This window comes from Gigantopelta aegis, chromosome 15 (genome assembly GCF_016097555.1).
Source record: "Gigantopelta aegis isolate Gae_Host chromosome 15, Gae_host_genome, whole genome shotgun sequence".
Classification (NCBI taxonomy): domain Eukaryota; kingdom Metazoa; phylum Mollusca; class Gastropoda; order Neomphalida; family Peltospiridae; genus Gigantopelta; species Gigantopelta aegis.
This window is the reverse complement of record NC_054713.1, coordinates 40,382,469-40,405,363: the sequence shown is the minus strand read 5'-3', so window position 1 is coordinate 40,405,363 and position 22,895 is coordinate 40,382,469. Positions and strand designations below refer to the sequence as shown.

General features: G+C 37.7%; 1 protein-coding gene across 8 annotated transcripts in view; it reads left to right on the top strand.

The window, feature by feature from the left end:
• LOC121389972 (basement membrane-specific heparan sulfate proteoglycan core protein-like) overlaps positions 1-22,895 on the top strand; it is a 299,120-nt gene that overhangs the window by 256,909 nt on the left and 19,316 nt on the right. For all 8 annotated transcript variants that reach the window (XM_041521661.1, XM_041521663.1, XM_041521660.1 and 5 more), the window contains 17 exons: positions 914-1,037; positions 1,177-1,334; positions 2,734-3,009; positions 3,721-3,828; positions 4,624-4,809; positions 5,977-6,237; positions 6,947-7,109; positions 8,677-8,774; positions 9,279-9,365; positions 11,076-11,255; positions 12,175-12,307; positions 14,942-15,069; positions 15,522-15,818; positions 16,389-16,538; positions 17,047-17,364; positions 18,169-18,390; positions 19,472-19,588. In XM_041521661.1, coding sequence (XP_041377595.1) covers positions 914-1,037; positions 1,177-1,334; positions 2,734-3,009; positions 3,721-3,828; positions 4,624-4,809; positions 5,977-6,237; positions 6,947-7,109; positions 8,677-8,774; positions 9,279-9,365; positions 11,076-11,255; positions 12,175-12,307; positions 14,942-15,069; positions 15,522-15,818; positions 16,389-16,538; positions 17,047-17,364; positions 18,169-18,390; positions 19,472-19,588 — 3,006 coding nt within the window. The remainder of the gene's footprint in view (positions 1-913; positions 1,038-1,176; positions 1,335-2,733; positions 3,010-3,720; positions 3,829-4,623; positions 4,810-5,976; positions 6,238-6,946; positions 7,110-8,676; positions 8,775-9,278; positions 9,366-11,075; positions 11,256-12,174; positions 12,308-14,941; positions 15,070-15,521; positions 15,819-16,388; positions 16,539-17,046; positions 17,365-18,168; positions 18,391-19,471; positions 19,589-22,895) is intronic.

Below are 22,895 nucleotides of genomic sequence, written 5' to 3'. Positions count from 1 at the left end.
GTTTCATTTTATACATAATCTAAGCTCTCTGCCTGTGTGCTCTGTAGATGTTGAAAGTAAGTTCTTTTTGTCATTATATGGATTTGTACTTTTATACTGAAATAAAAATATTATTTATTTTCATAACCAACCTAAGCTCTCTGTTACTTTGCCCTCTAAATTTTGAAAGTAAGTCATTTTAGAACTTTACTGATTGTTGATATTGTTTGTTTTAGAACGAGAGCTGCCATTTTTAGAGTTATATAGAGATTATTATATGAACTAGAACGAGACGACGAAATGACGTCATATATCGAATGCACAGTCTGAGTTAGGACTGGAAAAGCAACGTCATGTTATGACGTCGCTTCCCAAAATTACGTCATCACACTTGTTATTACACGTGTGCTTCGTATGATTATTATTAACTCGGTTATGTTGAACCATGTTGATAATAAACCGGGATCTTTACTGATTGTTGTTATTGATTGTTTTAGGACGAGAGCTGCCTGTTTTAGAGTTATACCGGGATCTTTACTAACTGTTTCAGGACAAGAGCTGCCTGTTTTAGAGTTATACCGGGATCTTTACTAACTGTTTCAGGACAAGAGCTGCCTGTTTTAGAGTTATACCGGGATCTTTACTAACTGTTTCAGGACAAGAGCTGCCTGTTTTAGAGTTATACCGGGATCTTTACTAATTGTTTCAGGACAAGAGCTGCCTGTTTTAGAGTTATACCGGGATCTTTACTAACTGTTTCAGGACAAGAGCTGCCTGTTTTAGAGTTAAACCGGGATCTTTACTAATTGTTTCAGGACAAGAGCTGCCTGTTTTAGAGTTATACCGGGATCTGTACTAACTGTTTCAGGACAAGAGCTGCCTGTTTTAGAATTATACGTGGATCTTTACTAATTGTTAATATTGTTTGATTTAGGACGAGAGCTGCCTGTTTTGGAGTTGTACCCGGAACTCTCTCAGACTATCTCAAGAGGAGGAAGTGCACTTTTCCAGTGTCGAGTTACCGGAGGAATTCCATCTCCAGAAATCGTCTGGTCAAGGTGAGGATTTTATTATTCTCTGCACCATGGGGATATGTTGTATTTCTTTATTTTTATTTATTCATCAAAATTGCATTTTTTTTTTAAACTTTAAAATATCAACAAACTTTTAATTCTTAAATGTTCTGCATGTTTTCAGGGCAAACGGAGAGGCGTTTACGTCAACGACTGACATCATGGTCGAGAACGGTGTCATCATGTTCAAGAGTGTGACTGGTGATGAGCAGGGAGCGTACATCTGTACCGCCACCAATGCAGTCGGCACCGTCACCGCTACCGCTGTACTCAAAATTGAAGGTGGCCATTAGGAAAATAGTATATTACAGAAACTCAAATTACAAACTTTTATTTTTATTTATATTAATAATATTAATAAAAAGTTTTGTATTATTGTTGATATTATTGCTGTTAATATTATTTTATTATTATTATTATTATTATTAATTTATCATTACTGTTGTTGTTTATTGTTGTTATTATTACAGTAAAACCTGTCTAAACTGGAATCCTGTCAAAACTGGCAAAGTTTCATAATCCCGAATTTTCTAGATTCTAAAATGTGACCATCTAAACACTGGATCCTGTCTAAATCGGATACATATTAGGTCTCCAGCTAGATCTGGTGTAGTCTTGTTGACCAAACCCTCATTTTTGGTTGAATCTTGCATTTCGTTACACACAGTTGTTCTTTGCGGTTTTTGCATCTTTCCAAATTTTGCACCCTTGAGCATTTAGAAATACTAGTAGGCCTATTCAACATGGCATCCAAGATGGCTGCCAAAACAAACAACTGGCAATATTTAGGGCATTTTTTATCACCTATGACAAAACAGTTGAAGTTGTTTTAGGGGTCATGATGTATAAAAAACATTTTTTATCTATAAGTAAAGTTACATGACATGAAAAAGTAGTTCATAATGTCAAGCTTGCTGTCATAAAGAGGAATACGTATGCAAATTATAAGTGCAGAGCTCTCAGGTTGGAACTTTCGCAAGGAGTGACATTTTGTCTGGTTGGAGAAGGCGCTGGAAATAAGCGCGCTGACAATTGGTCAACGTTTGAGATTCTGACCAATAAACAACGTGGACACCTATTATATGATTTTAATGCCTTACAATGCTTGAGTCTCACACCTATATATATAGGTATGGACGCCATATTGAATATTTCAAAATGCTCACGGGTGCCAAGTTTGCATCCCCTTGGATCCTCAATCAGTACCTTCCACAGGTGTAAAAACCACAAAGATCAATTGTAGGTACTGAACTGCAAGGTTAAGTGATCTGACAAACAGACTAATGTGAATATGTTAAATTTGCAGGCTCACAGTTTTCAGTATATATTTCTCAGAATTGAATTCTCAACATTAAAAATAATCAGTGATGAAATTCTGACTGATTCCTAGTTCACTGATGAATTAGGAATCCGCGACAAAGTGACATACTGCCCGAGGCGTATGAACCAGAACAAGGCTCAGCCAGTCTGATTTTGTACATGTTAACCCTCCCAATTTGTTTTTAAAAACCCTGTAACATTTTCCAGATTCTGTTTCGTCCAATGTTTTTGTTTTTTTAATTTCTTTCAAATTACTTTCAATAATAATCTCATTATGTTCCAGATGTTTAAATAAATCAATGTGCTCTAGTGGTGTCGTTAAACTAAACAAAATTTAATTTTTTTAATTTTCTCTTCAAAGGTCCTCCGAAAGTCAGCATATCTCCTGGCCACCTTGTCACATCAATCGTCGGTGAACGAGTCACGCTTGAGTGCACGGGAGAAGGTGAACCGACCCCGAATGTTCACTGGCGAAGTCAGACTCCGCGACGAAGTGACATACTGCCCGAGGCGTATGAACCGGAACAAGGCTCGGCCAGTCTGATTTTCGACTCGGTTAGAAAAACGGACGAGGGTCGATATATTTGTATTGCATCAAACGACCGAGGGCGGGATGAAGCCTCGGTGGATCTGACAGGTAATGGCGCTCACACAGTGTGTAAAACAGTTATATTGTTCATACATGTACTTCCATGAACGTTGAAAATTATCACATTCTGTTCTTAAATGGCATAGTGGTTTCTGCTTTTTTTTAAATTGTATCTTATGCACTGAGGTGTCATTAAACAAACATTCCATTCCTTTCAATATGTTAGGTACCAAAAAGCCATAGTTTACATTGTGCTGAGATGTTGTTAAACATTCCTTTCATTTACACATGATAGACACCTAATATCCGTAGTTTAAAATGTGCTGAGGTGTCGTTAAACAAACATTCCTTTCCTTTTTATACATTAGACACCAAATATCCATAGTTTAAAATGTGCTTAAGTGTCATTAAACAAACATTCCTTTCCTTTCTATACGTTAGACACCAAATATCTGTAGTTTAAAATGTGTTGAGGTGTCATTAAACAAACATTCCTTTCCTTTCTATACGTTAGACACCAAATAGCCATAGTTTAAAATGTGTTGAGGTGTCATTAAACAAACATTCCTTTCCTTTCTATACGTTAGACACCAAATATCTGTAGTTTAAAATGAGTTGAGGTGTCGTTAAACAAACATTCCTTTCCTTTCTATACGTTAGACACCAAATATCCATAGTTTAAAATGTGTTGAGGTGTCATTAAACAAACATTCCTTTCCTTTGTTTCTAATCTGTCATCTGTTGCTTGTTTTTTGCCAGTGTTGGACAGTGGTGTGTCACCAGGGGATGTAATGGTGGACATCCAGGGGCCTGACCGCTTGTCACTGGTGGAGGGTCAGTCTGTTGAACTCACCTGCACCGCAAGAGGTAAACAGTAGTGCTACATTGTTCGTCAATATTTTACTAAATCTATTAGGGGCTGCATGTTCACAATGACAAACATTTTTAGGGGCCAGTGTAGACTTTGAATGCAAGAACATTTTTGGTTTATAAAATATCATTTTCAAAATGAGCATTTCTGATGTATGCTTTCGGAGGAAGGTGTATAAAAACAAAGAGTCTGCATGGCTGTGAAAATGTCTGAATGAGTCAAGATTGTTCTGTTAACTTAATAAGACTGAATTGTTAAGTAATGAAATAATGTTAATTAAAAAAAATTAATTCACTAATTTAAGAGACTGTTAACAATTATCAACAAATAAAATACCACAAACATTTAACACGAGACAAAAGGCATTTTTGTTTTGTACCTAACCTGACCTTTGCTTTACCCAACTTCCCTGCTTCCGTTCTCCTGCCGATGGTGCTCCGAGGAAGGAAGGAAGCAAGGAAGGAAATAACTGTCACATGACCTGAACAGTTTTCCCAGGAATCTTCAGAAGAATTTAACCATTTGATTGGCAGTTGAGATATTTGGGCCAGTCCATCGGACTATAGGGGTGAAATGTCATAGTTCAGAGGTCAGGTTAAATATTCATTTGTACATCACAAATGTACATATGAATAATACCAAAATGAATGGTGAAGCTGCAGTATTTTGTTTTTTTAGTATGGTATTAACAGAACCATCTTCCATGCTTTAAATATAAAAAAACTAAAATTACTCTTTTTATCTAACTTCAATTTTTTCTACAACACTATAAATATTTTCTGTAATTCTAGGACTGAAACGGCCGTCAATCCGCTGGCGTCGCCCCGGTAACCAGCCGTTGCCGCCCGACCACCGAGTGAGCCAGGGTGTTCTGTATATCCCACGGATCACAGAGGACTACCAGGGAGAATACATCTGTCTGGTCCAGGGTCAGACAGGACAGGCCTTCCAGGCGTCCATTATTCTCATTGTGTCCGGTGAGTAAACGTTTTATTTAGTCTGCTACCAGTCCATCTGGTCCGGAGGGAATTGTTAAGTTTCGTCTCCGTCATTTTGTGCCCAGTGGTAAAGCACTCGCTTGATGTGCGGTCAGTTTAGGATCGATCCCTTTCAGTTGGCCCATTGGGCTATTTCTCGCTCCAGCCAGTGCACCACGACTGGTACATCAAAGGCCATGGTATGTGCTATCCTGTCTGTAGGATGGTGCATATAAAAGATCCCTTGCTGCTAACTGAAAAGAGTAGCCTATGAAGTGGCGACAGCGGGTTTCCTCCCTTAATATCTGTGTGGTCCTTCACCATATTTCTGATGCCATATGACCGTCAATAAAATGTGTTGAGTGCATCGTTAAATAAAACATTTCCTTCCGTCATTCTGTCTCTGTGTCTGTCTATATATATAGCTGTATCGTGTACTGTGACAGATCAAGTTTGACATTTTTGGCCATGTAACCCAATTTGACTTTTCCAATTTTACAAATTTTTCAGAGTTATGGCCCTTGAATTTGTGAGTTATGAAAATGTTTTGGGCCCGTTAGGGAGCATGTATTGCTTTAGCAATATTCTCAGAATGCTTGTTTGTTTAGTCCAGTGGTAAAGCGCTAACGTGATATATGGTTGGTCTATGATTGATCTCTGTTAGTGGGACTATTGGGCTATTTCTCATTCCAACTGCTGTAACAAAGGCTGTGGTATATGTGCTAATCCTATCTGTGTGGAAGAGTGCATATAAAAGATCCTTTGCTGCTAATCAAAAATAGTAGACTATATTCCAGTAGCTTAAAAATAATTATTACACACCAGTGTAAGATATTGCTCATGTCATAACAATCACTCAATATCTAACTGGTGTAATATTGGCGTGACGTGAGCGTGATATAGATCACTTGCTGACCCAATTCGTAGACAAATAACGTGTAGTAGGTCTCGACATCTGCTGATTTCTGTGTTATGGATTGTTTGCAATTGGTTTGTAATAAATAAAATACTCAACGAACTTGCCTGTCATACCATTGCTTTCGCTTGTCAGATATCAAATCTGTTCACTCATTTCATAAAAATGGTATGACAGGCAAGCTCGTTTAGTATTCTCTATTTATGTTATATTAATTTGAATCAACATTTTTTTTTATGTTTCAATTTCAGTCACTGCCCGCTTAACGATCTCACCTGCCCAGGTGGCTGCTAGACCAGGAGAGACAGTTCGACTGACCTGCCAGCCTGCAGGCACTGGCCCCTACACCATTGAGTGGCAGAAGGTAGATGGCGCTCTGTCACCGACCGCTGTGGAGCATCAGGGAATTCTGGAGATCCGCCAGGTGACCCCGGCAGATGCAGGACAGTACAGGTGTATAGCGACTAACAACGCCGGGTCATCAGAGGGATTCGCAGTCCTCGAAATATCAGGTATGTATGTTCTGTTGATTGAGTGATTTTACAAAATTTGGTTCTATTTATTTATTTATTGACTTTGTTATTTATTTAGTTATTTAGTTATTTTTAGTTATTTAGTTTTTAGTTATTTTATTTATTTATTTATTTATTGGCTTTGTTATTTATATATTGACTTTAATTAGTTATTTAGTTATTTATTGACCTTGTTATTTATTTAGTTATTAACTTTTTTATTATTTATATGATTGTTTTTTTAAATGGATTTTTAAAAATTATTTTTTCAGTTTATTGAGTCTATTAATTTTTATATTGACTTTATTTATTTATTTATTTACTTTCTTTTGACTTATTGGACTTTAGTTTCTTTTTCTTATTGATGTTGCTATATATTTTATCTTTTTCTTTTTATTGATTTTTAAAAAAATTAATTTTTTTGTTATATATATATATATATTTTTTTCCTTTTTACATGTCATTTGTTTGATTTTTCAAACTATTAATTTTTATTTATTTTAATTCAAATAATTAATGGTTTGAAATGTTATAAGTCAAACTGCTTTGAATTAGTTTTCTTTTTTAAATTCATTAAAAAGTGTGTTCATTGACCTTTGTCATAAGAATAGTTTTTAGTAACAAACATCTGTATATGCTTGCAATTTCATTATCCACTGAAGCAGAAACTATGATTTTATTGATGATATTTGTAATTTTCTGCTTTAAGTTCCCCCCACTGCGGATGTGACCCCAAAGAATGAGGTGAGACAGGTTGGTCAGACCATAGAACTGAGGTGTGAGGTGACCGGCACCCCACCCCCAGAGATACGCTGGACGAGAGAGTCCGGAGAGATGCCGCAACAAATCAATATACGAAATGGAATTCTCACGTACGTACAAGCTTAATGTCTCCCTCTGTCTGATTGTCTGTCTGTGTCTGTCTCTCTATCTCTTTCTTTTTTTTTCTCTGTCTCTGTCTCTTTCCCCTCTCTCCTCCTGTCTGTCTCTCTCCTGTCTCTCTTTCCCCTCTCCCCTCCTGTGTCTCTCTCTCTTCTGTCTTCTCTCTCTCCCCTCCTCTCTGTCTCTCTGTCTCTGTCTCTCTCTGTTTGTCTCTGTTTCTTTCCCCTTCCCCTCCTGTCTCTCTTTCTTTCTCTGTTTCTCTCCTGTCTCTCTTTCCCCTCTCTCCTCCTGTCTGTTTCTCTCCTGTCTCTTTCCCCTGTCCCTTCCTGTGTCTCTCTATCGTCTTCCCTCTCTCTCCCTCCCTCCCTCCCTCCCTCCTCTCTCTCTCTCTCTCTCTCTCTCTCTCTCTCTCTCTCTCTCTCTCTCTCTCTCTGTCTCTGTCTCTGTCTGTCTCTCTCTCCCCCTCCTTCTCCTGTTTATCTCCTTACCTCCTGCCTCTTACACTTTCTACTCTCTGCCACGACAAATAAATATACAAAATGGAATTCTAGCATCTTGTTAAGCATATCGCACACAGAGAGATATCATTTGAGCAAAAAGTTACTTCAGATGTTTTGCTCAGCTGAAAACTCTTGTGTGTGGGATATTTTGCGGAGTTTTCATCATGCATACTCATGAGGAAAATATCTATTGTGTATGATATTTGTCCTGTGGCAAAAATCACCCCATGTGCAGGCAACATAAGCTATCAACTGAGTAGAATTTATTAATTGACGAATGGAACATGAAAATGACATCAGAGTGACAACATTGTTACCATTGTAAGCGAACTATAATCCGTCGCATCATTCTATAAAAAAAATAATTTGAGTTTGGTTTGAAAATAACCCCAAAACCCCCCTATTTCTGTGTGTAATTTACAAATTAATCAGTTCAGGAATAAATAACTTGTAGTAAATTCCATAGCATGAAGAAAGACGTTCTCTGTGGGACGGACTATAGCCGAGCATTTAGCTCATAGTGTGTGGTGAAATTGCTTTCTGATCCACTAGTAACTCTCATCTGTGTTAGGCTTAAAAAGAAAAGCCAGCAATGGAGGGGGCAGTAATTAATTTTCCTTTTATATAAAACTCTGTCCTGGACCAAGCCACTGGCTATCCAGAGACTTGGCCCGCAACAGACATGCCTGAAATCTTAGTAGTATATGGGCATGTTAAAAATACTCACTCACATTCATTTAAAATACTGAAATGCATTTTGAGATCTTTCTTTGATTATTAAAAGTAGGTTGATCTCTGGAGTATTTTAATCAAATTTGTTTGAAATTACTTGCTATTTTCATTACTAAATGTTAACAACTGTGCATATAGTATGCTGTCATTTAGATAACAGCAAAATGAAGCAGTCTCTGGCTTAGGTGTGGATAACTTAATTTTTGTGGTAAACCTATATTGATTTTATCCATGGTAGTTACCAAGCGACTGTACTTCCTAAAACTAGCAGTCACATAGCCCTCTATACAATATTTTAATTAATGTCTTTGTGTTTGTATTATAGTATATACAATGTTGCTGAAGTCGATGCAGGTCGCTACATCTGCACGGCAACCAACGAGGCTGGGTCAACGCGAGACTACACATTCCTCAGAGTGTCTGGTAAGTGCTGTCTTGCTACTATGGTTAACTCTACATAGTGAAGCCTTGTTTGATTTGATTTTTTTATATTTTGTGATTGGTAAATGTCAGACACTAATACTAATAACTGGATCGTGAACGAAACCAGGATTTTAAAATAACAAGGGAGGAGGAAGGGAGGGGATAGTAAAAAAAATAAAGACACAATAAAGTAATAATGTACGGTCTTCTCCATTTAGAAAAGAAAGACATTTTTGAACTATAAATGACATTTTAGAACTATAAATGACAGTTTTAAACTACAAATGAATTTTTAAACTACAAATGACATTTTTAAACTACTGGTATAAATGACATTTTTAAACTAAAAATGACATTTTAGGAACTAAAAGAGGTACTTTTAAACTAAAAAGGTCACTTTTGAAGTAATTTTTGGACTTTTTGCCAAGTACGTTTTATGATGATTAGTTGAATGAAGAGACCTCAAGAAGTGTGAGTCTAATTTTAACTGTATGTTGATTTCAGCTGCCCCTGGAATTGGAACAGGCGTACAGAAAGGAAAACAGATTGTTGATGTTGGAGACCGAGTCGACTTTGAATGTATTGTGTCAGGTAGGAGATTACTGTAATATGGAGGTGGGGGAGGAATGTGTGCATATAAATTATTTAAATTTTACATCTTTTGAACCAAATTTATGCACATTATTTTCCAGGCTAGAGTGTTCTTAAAGGTGCAGACCCTAGTTTCAGCTCTTAAAAAATGGACACTAAGTTTAGTTAATCTACAAACCTGTATCACACTTGGATAAAGTTACAACAGAGTGAAACAAGAGTCAGTGATGTTAAAAACGGGAAAATATCCTTTAAAAATAGACTAGAACTCGAATCAATAACCGCTACTTCTCAGACGCATGTGTGTTTTTTAAAATATGAAAAATGTATTTTGTGATATTAGAAACAACTGGATGACCAGAAAGACTTCGCTTCTATGGAAATGGATAATCTAAACAATAAAATATAAGTAATGTTTAATTTCAGTGATCATAAACGGCTCTAATGGTGAAAAATATGCTGTAGTGTTTAAAAACTAGGCTCTGTTCCTTTAAGGAAATGTTGGTCATTCGTGAAATTTATATGTGAACATGCACAATGATGCATATTTGTGGGTGGAAAAAAAAATCATAATATTAATTCGTTTTAATTAATAATATTCTCAGTCATTGCGTCTTACTGATAACAGTTTGCATTCAAAACAAAATAACCAATATTTCATAATATTTGTTGTTGGTAAATTGGCAAAACTTATCAAATTAACTGTCATAGATCCACGAAGATTGCATGAATTATCGTTTTGTTTGAGCATTACTCATGCGAGTGACCTATTTTTCATTCATGCCTTAAATTTAGGACACGATTTACCTGGCTGAAACGAATTAAGCAAAATCAAAAGTGTTACCAGAATGCTATTTGAATGAAAAGTAACTTCCTATTATTCTGTAATAGTTTCTGGCACTCATCCTCATGTGATGTGCGGTCGGTCTAGGATTGATCCCTGTCAGTGGGCCCCTATCCTGCCTGTGGGATGGTGCATATAAAAGATCTCTTGCTACTAATGGAAAAATGTCACAGGTTTTCTCTAAAACTATATGTCAAAATTACCAAATGTTTGACATCCAACTAGCCGATGATTAATAAATCAATGTGCTCTAGTGGTGTCGTTAAAGAAATCAAAGTTTAACTTTATCTCGTATTATTGTGTTAATTTTTTGGGGAGCATACAAATGACGGGCATACCCATTAGTGAAAGCAGGGGCGGGACGTAGCCCAGTGGTACAGCGCTCGCTCGATGCGCAGTCGGTCTGGGATCGATTCCCATCGGTGGGCCCATTGGTTTATTTCTCGTTCCAGCCAGTGCACCACAACTGGTATATCAAAGGCCGTGGTATGTACTACCCTGTCTGTGGGATCGTGCATATAAAAGATTCCTTGCTGCTAATCGAAAAGAGTAGCCCATGAAGTGGCGACAGCCCGTTTCCTATCTCAATATCTATGTGGTCCTTAACCATATAGGTGCTGCGCCATATAACTGTAAATAAAATGTGTTGAGTGCGTCGTTAAATAAAACATTTTCTTCATTAGTGCAAGTACTGCATGTGCTATATGGCACATCAATTTGCATGATGTTACCAGGATATCTTGCCTATAATATTCTGAAGGTTACGATATTGTGGTAGGCAAGACCTTATACATTAGATACACTAATCTAATCTATTTTCAGTATCATTGACCTGAAAAATTGACCTCTAATCTGTTACATTACAGGCACACCGCGACCCACCGTCCACTGGTCAAAGCTTGAGGGTCAGCTGCCGGCTAGTGCTGTGATTGGTGAGGGCATCCTCATCATCCCGGAGGTACATCCGGAAGACGCCGGCACGTATCGTTGCACAGCGACAAACGAAGCCGGGTCGGTGCAGTCGCAGGTTGAACTGTTTGTCAGAGGTAAGTCTCAGATATATACTGGCATAAGTGTATGAGATGGGGAACAGGGCTGTAGCAAATCATCAAATTTGGGCATAAAAGATAGAAATATTCAGGAAAAAATAAGCTTTCCTGAAACCTTTTCACAAACCGGCCTCGGTGGCATCGTGGTTAGGCCATGTCTACAGGCTGGTAGATACTGGGTTCGGATCCCAGTCGAGGCATTGGATTTTTAATCCAGATACCGACTCCAAACCCTGAGTGAGTGCTCCGCAAGGCTCAGTGGGTAGGTGTAAAGCACTTGCACCGACCAGTGATCCATAACTGGTTCAACAAAGGCCATGGTTTGTGCTATCCTGCCTGTGGGAAGCGCAAATAAAAGATCTCTTGCTGCCTGTCATAAAAGAGTAGCCTATGTGTCAGAATTACCATATGTTTGATGTCCAATAGCCGATGATAAGATAAAAAAATCAATGTGCTCTAGTGGCACCGTTAAATAAAACAAACTTTTTTTTTTTCCTTTTCACAATGTATTTCCATCGTTCTACCCATATTAGTTGTAATGCATGTAAAAGGTGTAAATTATAACAAAACATTACTAGAAAATCAGTGTAAATAGCATTCAATGTGGTCAGTTATTAAAATGCTGAACTTCCACCATAATGTTTTGTAGATCTGGACGGTATTAAAATTTCAGGTTCAGTATCAGTATTTTGGGCTGATTTACCTCGGTATCGGTACGATATTCGGTGTGGACACGATACTGATAACGATATCAAGCGGTATTTTCAGTATACTTGGCTTTAAATGCATGCTCAAGTTAAGGCTCACCCACTAATTTCATCTAAATAAAATTAATTTCCATATGCAAGGCCCTCATTCATCTTTCTCTCTCATTTAGTTTTTTCTCATATTTAACCACATTTTCTCTGTGTTTCAGCTCGCCCGGTAGTCTCTGTCCCGCAGGATATCAACACAGCCGCTCTTGGAGGCCCGGCCACGCTGTCATGTGACGCGACCGGCTATCCACAACCTTCCATCACGTGGAAGAAGAAAGACGGAGACCTGCCCGTGTATGTCACACTCTAATACATGTCTTTATATTCCTTCTGTCTGTCTATTCATCTGTCTGTCCTTCCATCCCTCTGTCTGTCCATCCCTCCATCCATCCATCTGTTTATCTGTCTAAACAACCATCCCTCTGTCCATCTGTCTGCCCATCCATCCATCCTTCTTTCCTACCTCCCTCCCATATGTCTGTCTGTTCAACTAATAATTCATCCCTTTTGTCCATCCATCCATCCATCCATTCTTTCCTACCTCCCATCCTACCTGTTCATCAGTCTAATAATTCATCCCTCTGTCCATCCATCTGTCTGCCCATCCATCCATCCTTCCTTCCATCTAACTGTCAGTCTCATCATCTGTTTGTCCAATTGTCTGTCCATCGATCCATCCATCCATCCTTGCACCCACCCACCCACTAAAAACCCATCCATCCATCCACTCGCCATCCATCTATCTGACCATTCATCCATCCATCCCGTCCATCCATCCATCCATCCATCCATTCACCCACCCAAATTCCCACACACCCATCCATCCATCCATCCATCCATCCATCCATCCATTCATTCACCCACCCAAATTCCCACCCACCCATCCATCCATCCATCTGTCCATTCATTCAACCACTTTCATCCATTCATCCATCTGTCCATCCATTCAACCACTTTCATCCATTCGTCCATCCATCCATCCATCCATCCACTGCCTGTTCAACAGTAATAATTCATCCCTTTTGTCCATCCATCCATCCATCCATCCTTTCCTACCTCCCATCTGTTCATCAGTCTAATAATTCATCCCTCTGTCCATCCATCTGTCTGCCCATATATCCATCCTTCCTTCCATCTAACTGTCAGTCTCATCATCTGTTTGTCCAGTTGTCTGTCCATTGATCCATCCATCCATCCTTGCACCCACCCACCCACTAAAAATCCATCCATCCATCCATTCCGTCCATCCATCCATCCATCCATTCACCCACCCAAATTCCCACCCACCCATTCATTCATCCATCCATCCATCTGTCCATCCATTCAACCACTTTCATCCATCCATCCATCCATCCACCCACCAATCCATCCATCCATCCATCCATCTGTCCATCCATTCAGCCACTTTTATCCATCCATCCATCCATCCATCCACCCACTAACCATTCATCCATCCATCCCATCCATCCATCCATCCATCCATTCACCCACCCAAATTCCCACCCACCCATCCATCCATCCATCTGTCCATCCATTCAACCACTTTCATCCATCCATCCATCCATCCACCCATCCATCCATCCATCCATCCATCCATCCATCCATCTGTCCATCAATTCAACCACTTCCATCCATCCATCCATCCATCCATCCATCCATCCACCCACTAACCATTCATCCATCCATCTGTCTGTCCATCTATATATCCTTTTATCCATCAACACGCCCATCCATTCATGTATTCTTTATGTGGGGGTATCTTTATACATTCATTCACTCATGGCCATCGGACTACAGGTTGGTAGGTACTGGGTTCGGATCCCAGTCGAGGCATGGGATTTTTAATCCAGATACCAACTGCAAACCCTGAGTGAGTGCTCCGCAAGGCTCAATGGGTAGGTGTAAACCACTTGCACCGACCAGTGATCCATAACTGGTTCAACAAAGGCCACGGTTTGTGCTATCCTGCCTGTGGGAAGCGAAAATAAAAGATCCCTTGCTGCTAATCGGAAGAGTAGCCCATGTAGTGGCGACAGCGGGTTTCCTCTTAGAATCTGTGTGGTCCTTAACCATATGTCTGACGCCATATAACCATAAATAAAATGTGTTGAGTGCGTCGTTAAATAAAACATTTCTTTCTTTCTGTCTTCATGCTGGGGTGTCGTTAAACATTCATTCATTCACTCATTGTATCTGTCTTCGTGCTGGGGTGTCGTTAAACATTCATTCATTCACTCACTGTATCTGTCTTCATGCTGGGGTGTCGTTAAACATTCATTCATTAACTCACTGTATCTATCTTCATGCTGGGGTGTCGTTAAACATTCATTCATTCACTCATTGTATCTGTCTTCATGCTGGGGTGTCGTTAAACATTCATTCATTCACTCATTGTATCTGTCTTCATGTTGGGGTGTCGTTAAACATTCATTCATTCACTCACTGTATCTGTTTTCATGCTAGGGTGTCGTTAAACATTCATTCATTGTATCTATCTGTCTTTTGTTCTTTATATTACAGTTCTCATTGTCACTGTGTGGCTTTCAATAACTGAACTAGAAACATTCTTAAGACCACAAATCAAAATGTCATCACTTATTGGTAATGAAAGGCTGTTAGCTTTCAAATGTGCTCGTTCCAGCCAGTGCTCCACAACTGGTGTAACAAAGGCCATGGTTTGTACTATCCTGTCTGTGGGATGGCGCATATAAAAGATCCCTTGCTGCTAATCAAAAAGAGTAGCCCATGAAGTGGCGACAGCGGGTTTCATCTCTCAATATCTGTGTGGTCCTTAACCATATGTCTGACGCCATATAACCGTAAATAAAATGTGTTGAGTGTGTGTCGTTAAATAAAACATTTCCTTCTTCTTCTTCATGTCAAATGTGACAGTCATTTGAAAAAAATAATTCTTTATCCCATGTCTAGTGATCACAACATCGTGCATGGTGACTTGATGATTCCGCGAGTTCGGGAGGGCGATGCCGGAACGTACGAATGTCAGGCGTCCAACTCATTTGGTTCAGTCGTGTATCCAGTGGTGTTTGTTGTTGGAGGTAAGTTTGTCACGATATGTAGTGATAGTTTCACACAGCAGTGGTTAAAGGCTAAGGTGAAAACTATTTATGAATGGAAATAAACTTCACATAATGAGCTCAAAAGAATTGCAAGTCATAGTTATCCTTAGTTTGTAATTAGAATAGGGGCTGTAAAAATGTCAGTCTATCAACTTTTAATTCTCCTCAATCAATATGTGTTAAACCCTTCTTAAAAATAGCCAAATTTAATATTACAGCATTATATCAGTATACATGTATTTTGTCAAATTCGGCACTTGTTCAGCTATTAATATCATTCTATATTTTCTGAATTTCAGCTCTTGTTCCATACTTCCCACTTAACCCTATCTCCTACATCAGCTGTCATATTTCTTTTGGTGTTAAGTATATTTTCTAAATTTCAGCACTGTTCAGTTATTAATATTGCTCAATATTTTTCTGAATTTCAGCTCTTGTTCCATACTTCCCACAAAACCCTATTTCGTACATCAGCTACCCTCCGATGAATGACGTGTACCTCAATTTCGATGTCCTGCTGTCATTCCGCCCTGAGGCAACCGATGGTTTGATGCTGTACAACGGACAGAACAACCAGGGAAGCGGGGACTTCATGTGTTTCGGTCTCCGCGGAGCCTACCCAGAGTTCCGGTTCGACGTCGGGTCGGGCCCAGCGATTATCCGAGGTCAGAGGCCGCTACAGCTCGGACAGTGGCATACTGTCAGTCTGAAGAGAGATCGCAAGAATGGTTTGTCATTATTAATGTGTTATTTCTCATTTCAGCCAGTGCACTACGACTGGTATATATCAAAGGCTGTGGTATGGGCTATCCTGTCTTGGATAGTGCATTAAAAAAAAAATCCCTTGTTCACATTAATTTTTCTGTCCTGGACAGAGGAGCCGGCATGGGCCGACACCTAAGCCCATGACAGGCGTGTGATACAACAGCTTGTTCTGAATGTGCACGTTAATTTCATAATTTACTGGATATAAACTATGCACATTTAACAAGAAACATAAAGACTTTTTCTTTTTATCATCACAAATGCATATGGACAACAACGATAAATGGTGAAGCCACAGTATTTCTCTTTCTCGATGCTTGCTGTCAATTGAGCTATCTCAGTATTACCTGTGCTCTAGGTTCACAAAGCCATAGAAAGGTTTTACAGAGTTGTTACGTCACCAAACATTTTAAATTTTCAATCATTATGGGTTATACTTTTAATTATAAAACAAATTCTGCCTCATTGAATAAATTGTGTATTGCACACCCACTCATGTAATATTACTATATATTGCATGTTTTAATTTTCAGGAACCTTGATTGTGAATGATGAGCCAGCGTATTCTGGAATTGCGCCCGGGAAGTTTGTCGGCCTCGATCTTGTTGAGAACATGTATCTGGGAGGTGTTCCAAACTACCAGGCAATCCCTAGAGCAGCGGGATTCAACCAGGGATTCGTGGGTAAGCCATGCAGTTTTATTGTTCAGTGTCCAATTAAGTTTCAAGCATGCTATCCTGGGCACACACCTAGGCTATCTAGCTGGTGTCCATAATTACCAGGCCATTTCTAGAACAGTAGGATTTAACCAGGGACTTGTGGTTAAGTCGTAGGAGTTTTATTTTCCATGCGTATGTCCAGTTAAGGCTCAGGCATGTTGTCCTGCGCACACAGATCACAAACTTCATACATAGGAATAAGATCATGATATTTTCAAGGAAATTTACAGCATTTCTGCCAAACTATAAGGGAATTTGCAGCATTTCTAATATCTTGTTTTATTTTATCTAGATTTTTTTTTTTTTTGTTCTTCCTTGAAGGAATTTGCATTTCTGATGCCTTGTTTTGATTTAACTAGATTTTACTTTATTATTTTTATTTCTTCTTCAAAGGGATTTGCAGCATTTCTGATGCCTTATTGTGATTTAACTACATTTAAAAAAATATATATATATTTTTTTCCTTCCTTAGGCAGCGTCAGCCAGGTGAAACTGAAGGGTGTTCCTCTGAACCTGGGCGGAGAGGCTATCGAGGTGTATGGCATCGAGCAGTACCAGGTGTGCCAGGACCGGCCGTGTGAGAACGGTGGGCGATGTCAGCCGAGCAACAACCAGTTCGGGTTCCGCTGCCAGTGTCCGCAGGGGTTCGCCGGGCACCGGTGCAACATCCGCGGAGAACGCTGCTACCAGGGGGCATGCGGGACAGAGGGGCGGTGCTACGATCTGCCCGGTCCAACTGGGTTCCACTGCTTCTGTCCAATCAACAGCACCGGAATCGGTTGTAGAATACGTGAGTCATTATTTCCCCTACCTGTCTAACCGGTAATTATTTCCAGTGTAAACCATGTGAGTTATTTCCAATGTAGAACACGCGAGTTATTTCCATTGTAGAACACTTGAGTTATTTCTAGTGTAGAACATGTGAGTTATTTCCAGTGAAGAACACGCGAGTTATTTCCAGTGTAGAACACGTGAGTTATTTACAGTGTAGAACACGTGAGTTATTTACAGTGTAGAACACATAAGTTCTTTCCAGTGTAGAACATGTGAGTTATTTACAGTGTAGAACACGCAAGTTGTGTAGAAGACGCGAGTTATTTCCATTGTAGAAAACTTGAGTTATTTCTAGTATAGAACACTTGAGTTATTTCCGGTGTAGAGCACGCAAGTTATTTCCAGTGTAGAACATGTGAGTTATTTCCAGTGTAGAACATGTGAGTTATTTACAGTGTAGAACACGCAAGTTATTTCCTGGGTAAAACACACAAGTTATTTCCTGGGTAGAACACACAAGTTATTTCCAGTGTAGAACACATGAGTTATTTCCAGTGTAGAACACTTGAGTTATTTCCAGTGTAGAACATGTTAGTTATTTCCAGTGTAGAATATGTGAGTTATTTCCAATATAGAACACGTGAATCATTTTCCAGCTGTTTACTATTATCTCTTGTGGTTAGGCATTGGTACCAAGGTGCAAACTCAGTACCTACCAGCCTTAAGACCAATGGCATAAATTATCTACTTCCCGATTAAGGCTGATATTGCTTCCAAATAAGCAAGCAGTAAAAAAATATTCTTGTCTTGTTGTTTGCAGCCCAGAAGATCATCGACCCGGCATTCAACAAGACATCGTTCATCTCATACCCAACGATTGCGGATGGCTTGCTGAAGGTCAGCCTCAAACTGATGTTCAAGCCGCACAGCCTGGACGACGGTATCATCCTCTACAACGCTCAGCAGCAGGACGGCCTCGGGGACTTCATCGCCATCCTCATCAAAGACGGCTACCTTGAATTCAGATTCGATACCGGATCAGGTAGTTTTGCTGGGGAAAAAAAGTCTACAGTGGGCCTATATGGCAATAGAATTTTCATGTCAAACATTATAAATATCAGTGATGTAGGAAGGTGCCAAAAGGTGGGAGGGCATATATACATATACAGTGAAGCCCCTCTAAACTGGACACCCTTGGGAGCAATAAAAATGTCCATTATTACGAGGGATCCCGTTTAGAGAGATTATGTTCTGTACTGTTTTTTAAAACGGGACTCTGTAAAAATGTCCGGTTTTGAGGAAATTATGTTTTACAGAGCATCCGGTCTTCAGAGGTTTCACTGTATATATGAATATAAATCTATATAAACCATCGCTGCTGCTACTGGATCAAGAAAAGTGTGGAGGGGGAACATGCCCCCCTCCCCTCCCCCCACTGCTTCCTACGCCAGTGATTATAGTTTGTTTTAGATTCAAATTTTGTTTGAATATTTCTTTACATATATTTCTTTACAATTATGTATCTTTTATACTAAAGTTTTGTTTGCATAGTCATACAATGAAACCCCTATAAACTGGACCCTCTGTAAATCAGAATTACCTTAAAACTGGAATATTTTTCAACCGAATGTATTTTATTGTCCCTGTTTAAATTTCAGTACAGAACAAAACCTACGGGAATTCCCACAAAACAAGACATTTTTTTAGTTCATTTTTAAATATTGGTACAGAACATAACTTCTTTAAACTAGATACCATTTAAAACCAGACTTTTTACTTGTTCTTGTGAGTATCTGGTTTAGATGGGTTAGACTCAGTCTTGTTTGAGTATTTTAGTTTTTATGTCTGTTGTATCCACATGACATAAATTTTAATTAGATATCTTTTAGTCTACTTTTTGTTTCACTTTTTTTTTTACTTCCTCAAAATTACAATAAGACTCTGTGTTAATTGAATATTTTGTCAGGTATGAATATTCAATTTTCTTCATTCCCCTTTAAATTAATTATCTTTTAAAATATTTTGTTTTATTTTCTTAAAAGTATGTGTATCTTTAAACCTGAGTTATTTTGAGAAGTTTTATCAGTAACTAAACATTTTGCTTTAATCATTGTTATGAACAGGTCCAGCAGTCTTACGAAGCCGTGAATTGCTTCGCTATAACGAGTGGACAATGGTAATGGCGGAAAGGAAGGGCCGAGAAGGAATGCTTATAGTGAATAACGAGGACCCTGTCAATGGTAGGTCACAAACAGAACATATCATTTATAGCACACACACATTGTTGGTTAGTAACATCCACTGGTCAGTTGGGAACTAAACACTTTTTTTTTTAACTTTGCTTTTACATTCCTAAAAATATTATTTTTAAAATTTTTAAAATCATTGAATTGATGGATGATTTTTAGTTAAGTTCAGTCAGTTTTATTGAAGTAAGTTTAGATAAAGATGTTGGAAACTAGTAAAAAAAATGCACAGGCCTCTGATGATTCAAAGTTCGTCTAAGCCATTTATGTTATGCTAAAAATATTACAGGTAACCTTTTTCATTCTGTATCATTGTGATATGCTAAATTTATTGTGTAAACGCAAAAATGGGTTTTGCTTGATGTTCAAAGGCACCAGGTGACTGAAACAGAACAGAAACAGAAGTCTGTTTCAAACAGAAAAAGTAATTATCATAAAGTTTCAACATGATATATGGTCATTACAGTTTTAAATAAATTAACTGAAGATTTTATGTTTACAAAATTATGATGTTAATGTGGGGGGTTTTCCGTTTGTTTATAATAGTTAAATGTTACAATGAATTTGATAGTACAAAAACATGTAACATTAATTCTTTGAAATAATTAAAAACCCCAAACAACACACACTAGTTATTTAGTTTTTTGGATGCGGAAGCATGAAGAATAGAACTGGAAGGGGGAGATGATCTCTTGCCACAGTTTTAATAAAATACACTTTATTTATATAATGATTGAAATTGTAGATACATGTATTAAATCTGTTCTCAACTGTCCATTCTGGAACTCTGTACTGACTGAATGTTTTCTTAGTCACATGACATGAAATAGATTTATATAATGATTGAAATTGTAGATACATATATTAAATCTGTTCTCAACTGTCCAATCTGGAACTCTGTACTTTCCGAATGTTTTCTTAGTCAGGTGACATGAAGTAGGTGTTTGCTGATTGGATAGTTGGTTGTATAGCCTAGGATCACGTTTGACTTCACAAACCACTTGAGTTTGACTTCACAAACCTTTTGAGTTTGACTTCACAAACCTGCGTGTGACATCACAAACCATCTGTGTGATTCTCTCAACTTGTAGTTTTGTTTAGATCTGCACATTGTACTTTCTTTCTCAATGCATTTCCATTTTCAAACAGTTTTCTTTTCTTGTTTTAATATGCAATTATTGTTTAGGGGGAAGTTTGTATTAAGATATTATAATTTGTTGTGTTTATTTTTTATCATAATAGACACATAAATTGTTATGCAGTTTTTTACCAGCTTTTTAAAAAGTGTTATTAATAGCTTATTTATTTTGTTTTTTTAATTATGAACATCTGATTCTAAGAAAACAAAGTATATATAATTGATATATATATATATAATTCAAAATATATTTTTACATTGCAATGTTATTTTGAAATAATCAAACATAATGTCTAAAGTTTATAAAAATCCATATATTAAGTGGTGTTGCGTGTTTATAAAGGGGTCATGCATTTAAAATTTCACTGTTAATGCACATAACATGAACATAAAATGTTTAATGTTTTAAAGCAACTGTCCTGAGTTTATTATTACTGTTAAGATGTTGCTGACTAACATCTTTTTAATGATTAAAATGACATAACATAAATTAATTTGTCGGCATAAAATATCAGTGTTTGTGATAGGTACGGTAAGTCAGACTTCATTTTATTTCCTTAGTTATACATGTATATCTTTTTTCGTATGTACAAAATTGCTGGGAGACCAAATCAAGTTTTTTCGCTACTTACAAACATTAGAATGAAAAGAAACACATTAAATATGCAGATGTCTAAACAAGAAACTATATTTCGTGTGAAATTTTAGTCGTTAAAAGAGTTTTATTAGTTAAAAATATTTTACAATGACATCAAACTCAGGAAAGTATTTTCAAGTGTATTATTTAAGGTTTATCTCCCTTCTGGTTACATCTGATTTGTCGTATAATATTATTATTAAGAGATCAAGAAATCCAGAATCTCTTAATCTGAAACCGAATTTATTCTACTCTTCTTTTTTTTTTTTTTCTTTTTTTCTATCTCCTCTTATATTGTTAAAACATAAAACACAACTTACAGCATTTAAATATAGGCTGGCAAAAGGTTTTAAGATGAGCATCAGAATTTTTGTGGTAGAATCTCAGAAGTCTTGTATTAAGTGAAAATTGTCAAATGCTAGCCTCCAATTTGTTTCTACAGAGCAATTGTTGCAGATTATATTCATCATCAGTTTTAAAAGCACCTTACTTATGCAGTTTTTATTTCTTATTTACTATTTCGTTAACTTATTAGAAATGAAGCTAATGTAAACTTTCAGTAATTTAAGAAAACTGTACATAACCTGTGAATTTATGTTTAAAGGCAACCACTAAATAACTAACCTAACGCTTATGCATGGTTGCCATGGTAAGACATATTTCATCATGGGCTGCGTAGTGTTGATAATCAACCAATGGCGAATGGCCTAAAATATTTATGCGGCTTTTTTATTATATGTTCTTCATGATGTTTTATTAGTTTGTGCATTTTTTCTATTTAAATCAATTGCCAATACATGATATGCTTTACACTATAATTTACATCGGGGCTCGAAATAGGAATTAAAATTCTGCCTGCTGTTATGGGGTGTTTTTATAAATAACAGGCTAAAAGTAATATGTCCTGTTAAGAAAAAAATGGCCAGCTGGAAATAATACAGCACAGGGTGAGGGTAGGGTTTGTGACAGTGTGTAAAACAATTAGCACCTCTGAGTTTTATTGTAGAGCGTTATGGAATTGTAGTGTAACTGAATCACAAGCTAACCAGCAGATGAGATAATTGTACATGATTCTATCTCTTGAAAAAGGACCTGCAATTTTTTGTGGTTATAGGAGGCTGCTAGGTAAAAAAACAAAATGGTACCGCTTTTTGCTATTTCGAGCCCTGTTTACATCTGGTGCATATCAGTGTTATTCATACAGTTGCAAAAGAGCTGGTGCAATATTAAAGTTATTACACTGACAGCATTTTTCATTTACATGTAAATAGTAAATGATTTTTATTGTGTTAAAAAAGGATAAAAGCACTATAAGAATTATATGCAATGCATAATCAGGGGTGGGAATTCTCCTCGGATCTGCGGTTTTCCTTTCATGGAACATTGCATTTCCTCGCTTTTAATCATCCTTGTCCCCGGACCCCTCTAGATTTACTCTTTTTTACAGTTCACCACCTTGGACCCCTCTAGATTTCCTCTTTTTTACAGTTCACCAATTCCCACCCCTGATAATGCCATAGACACTT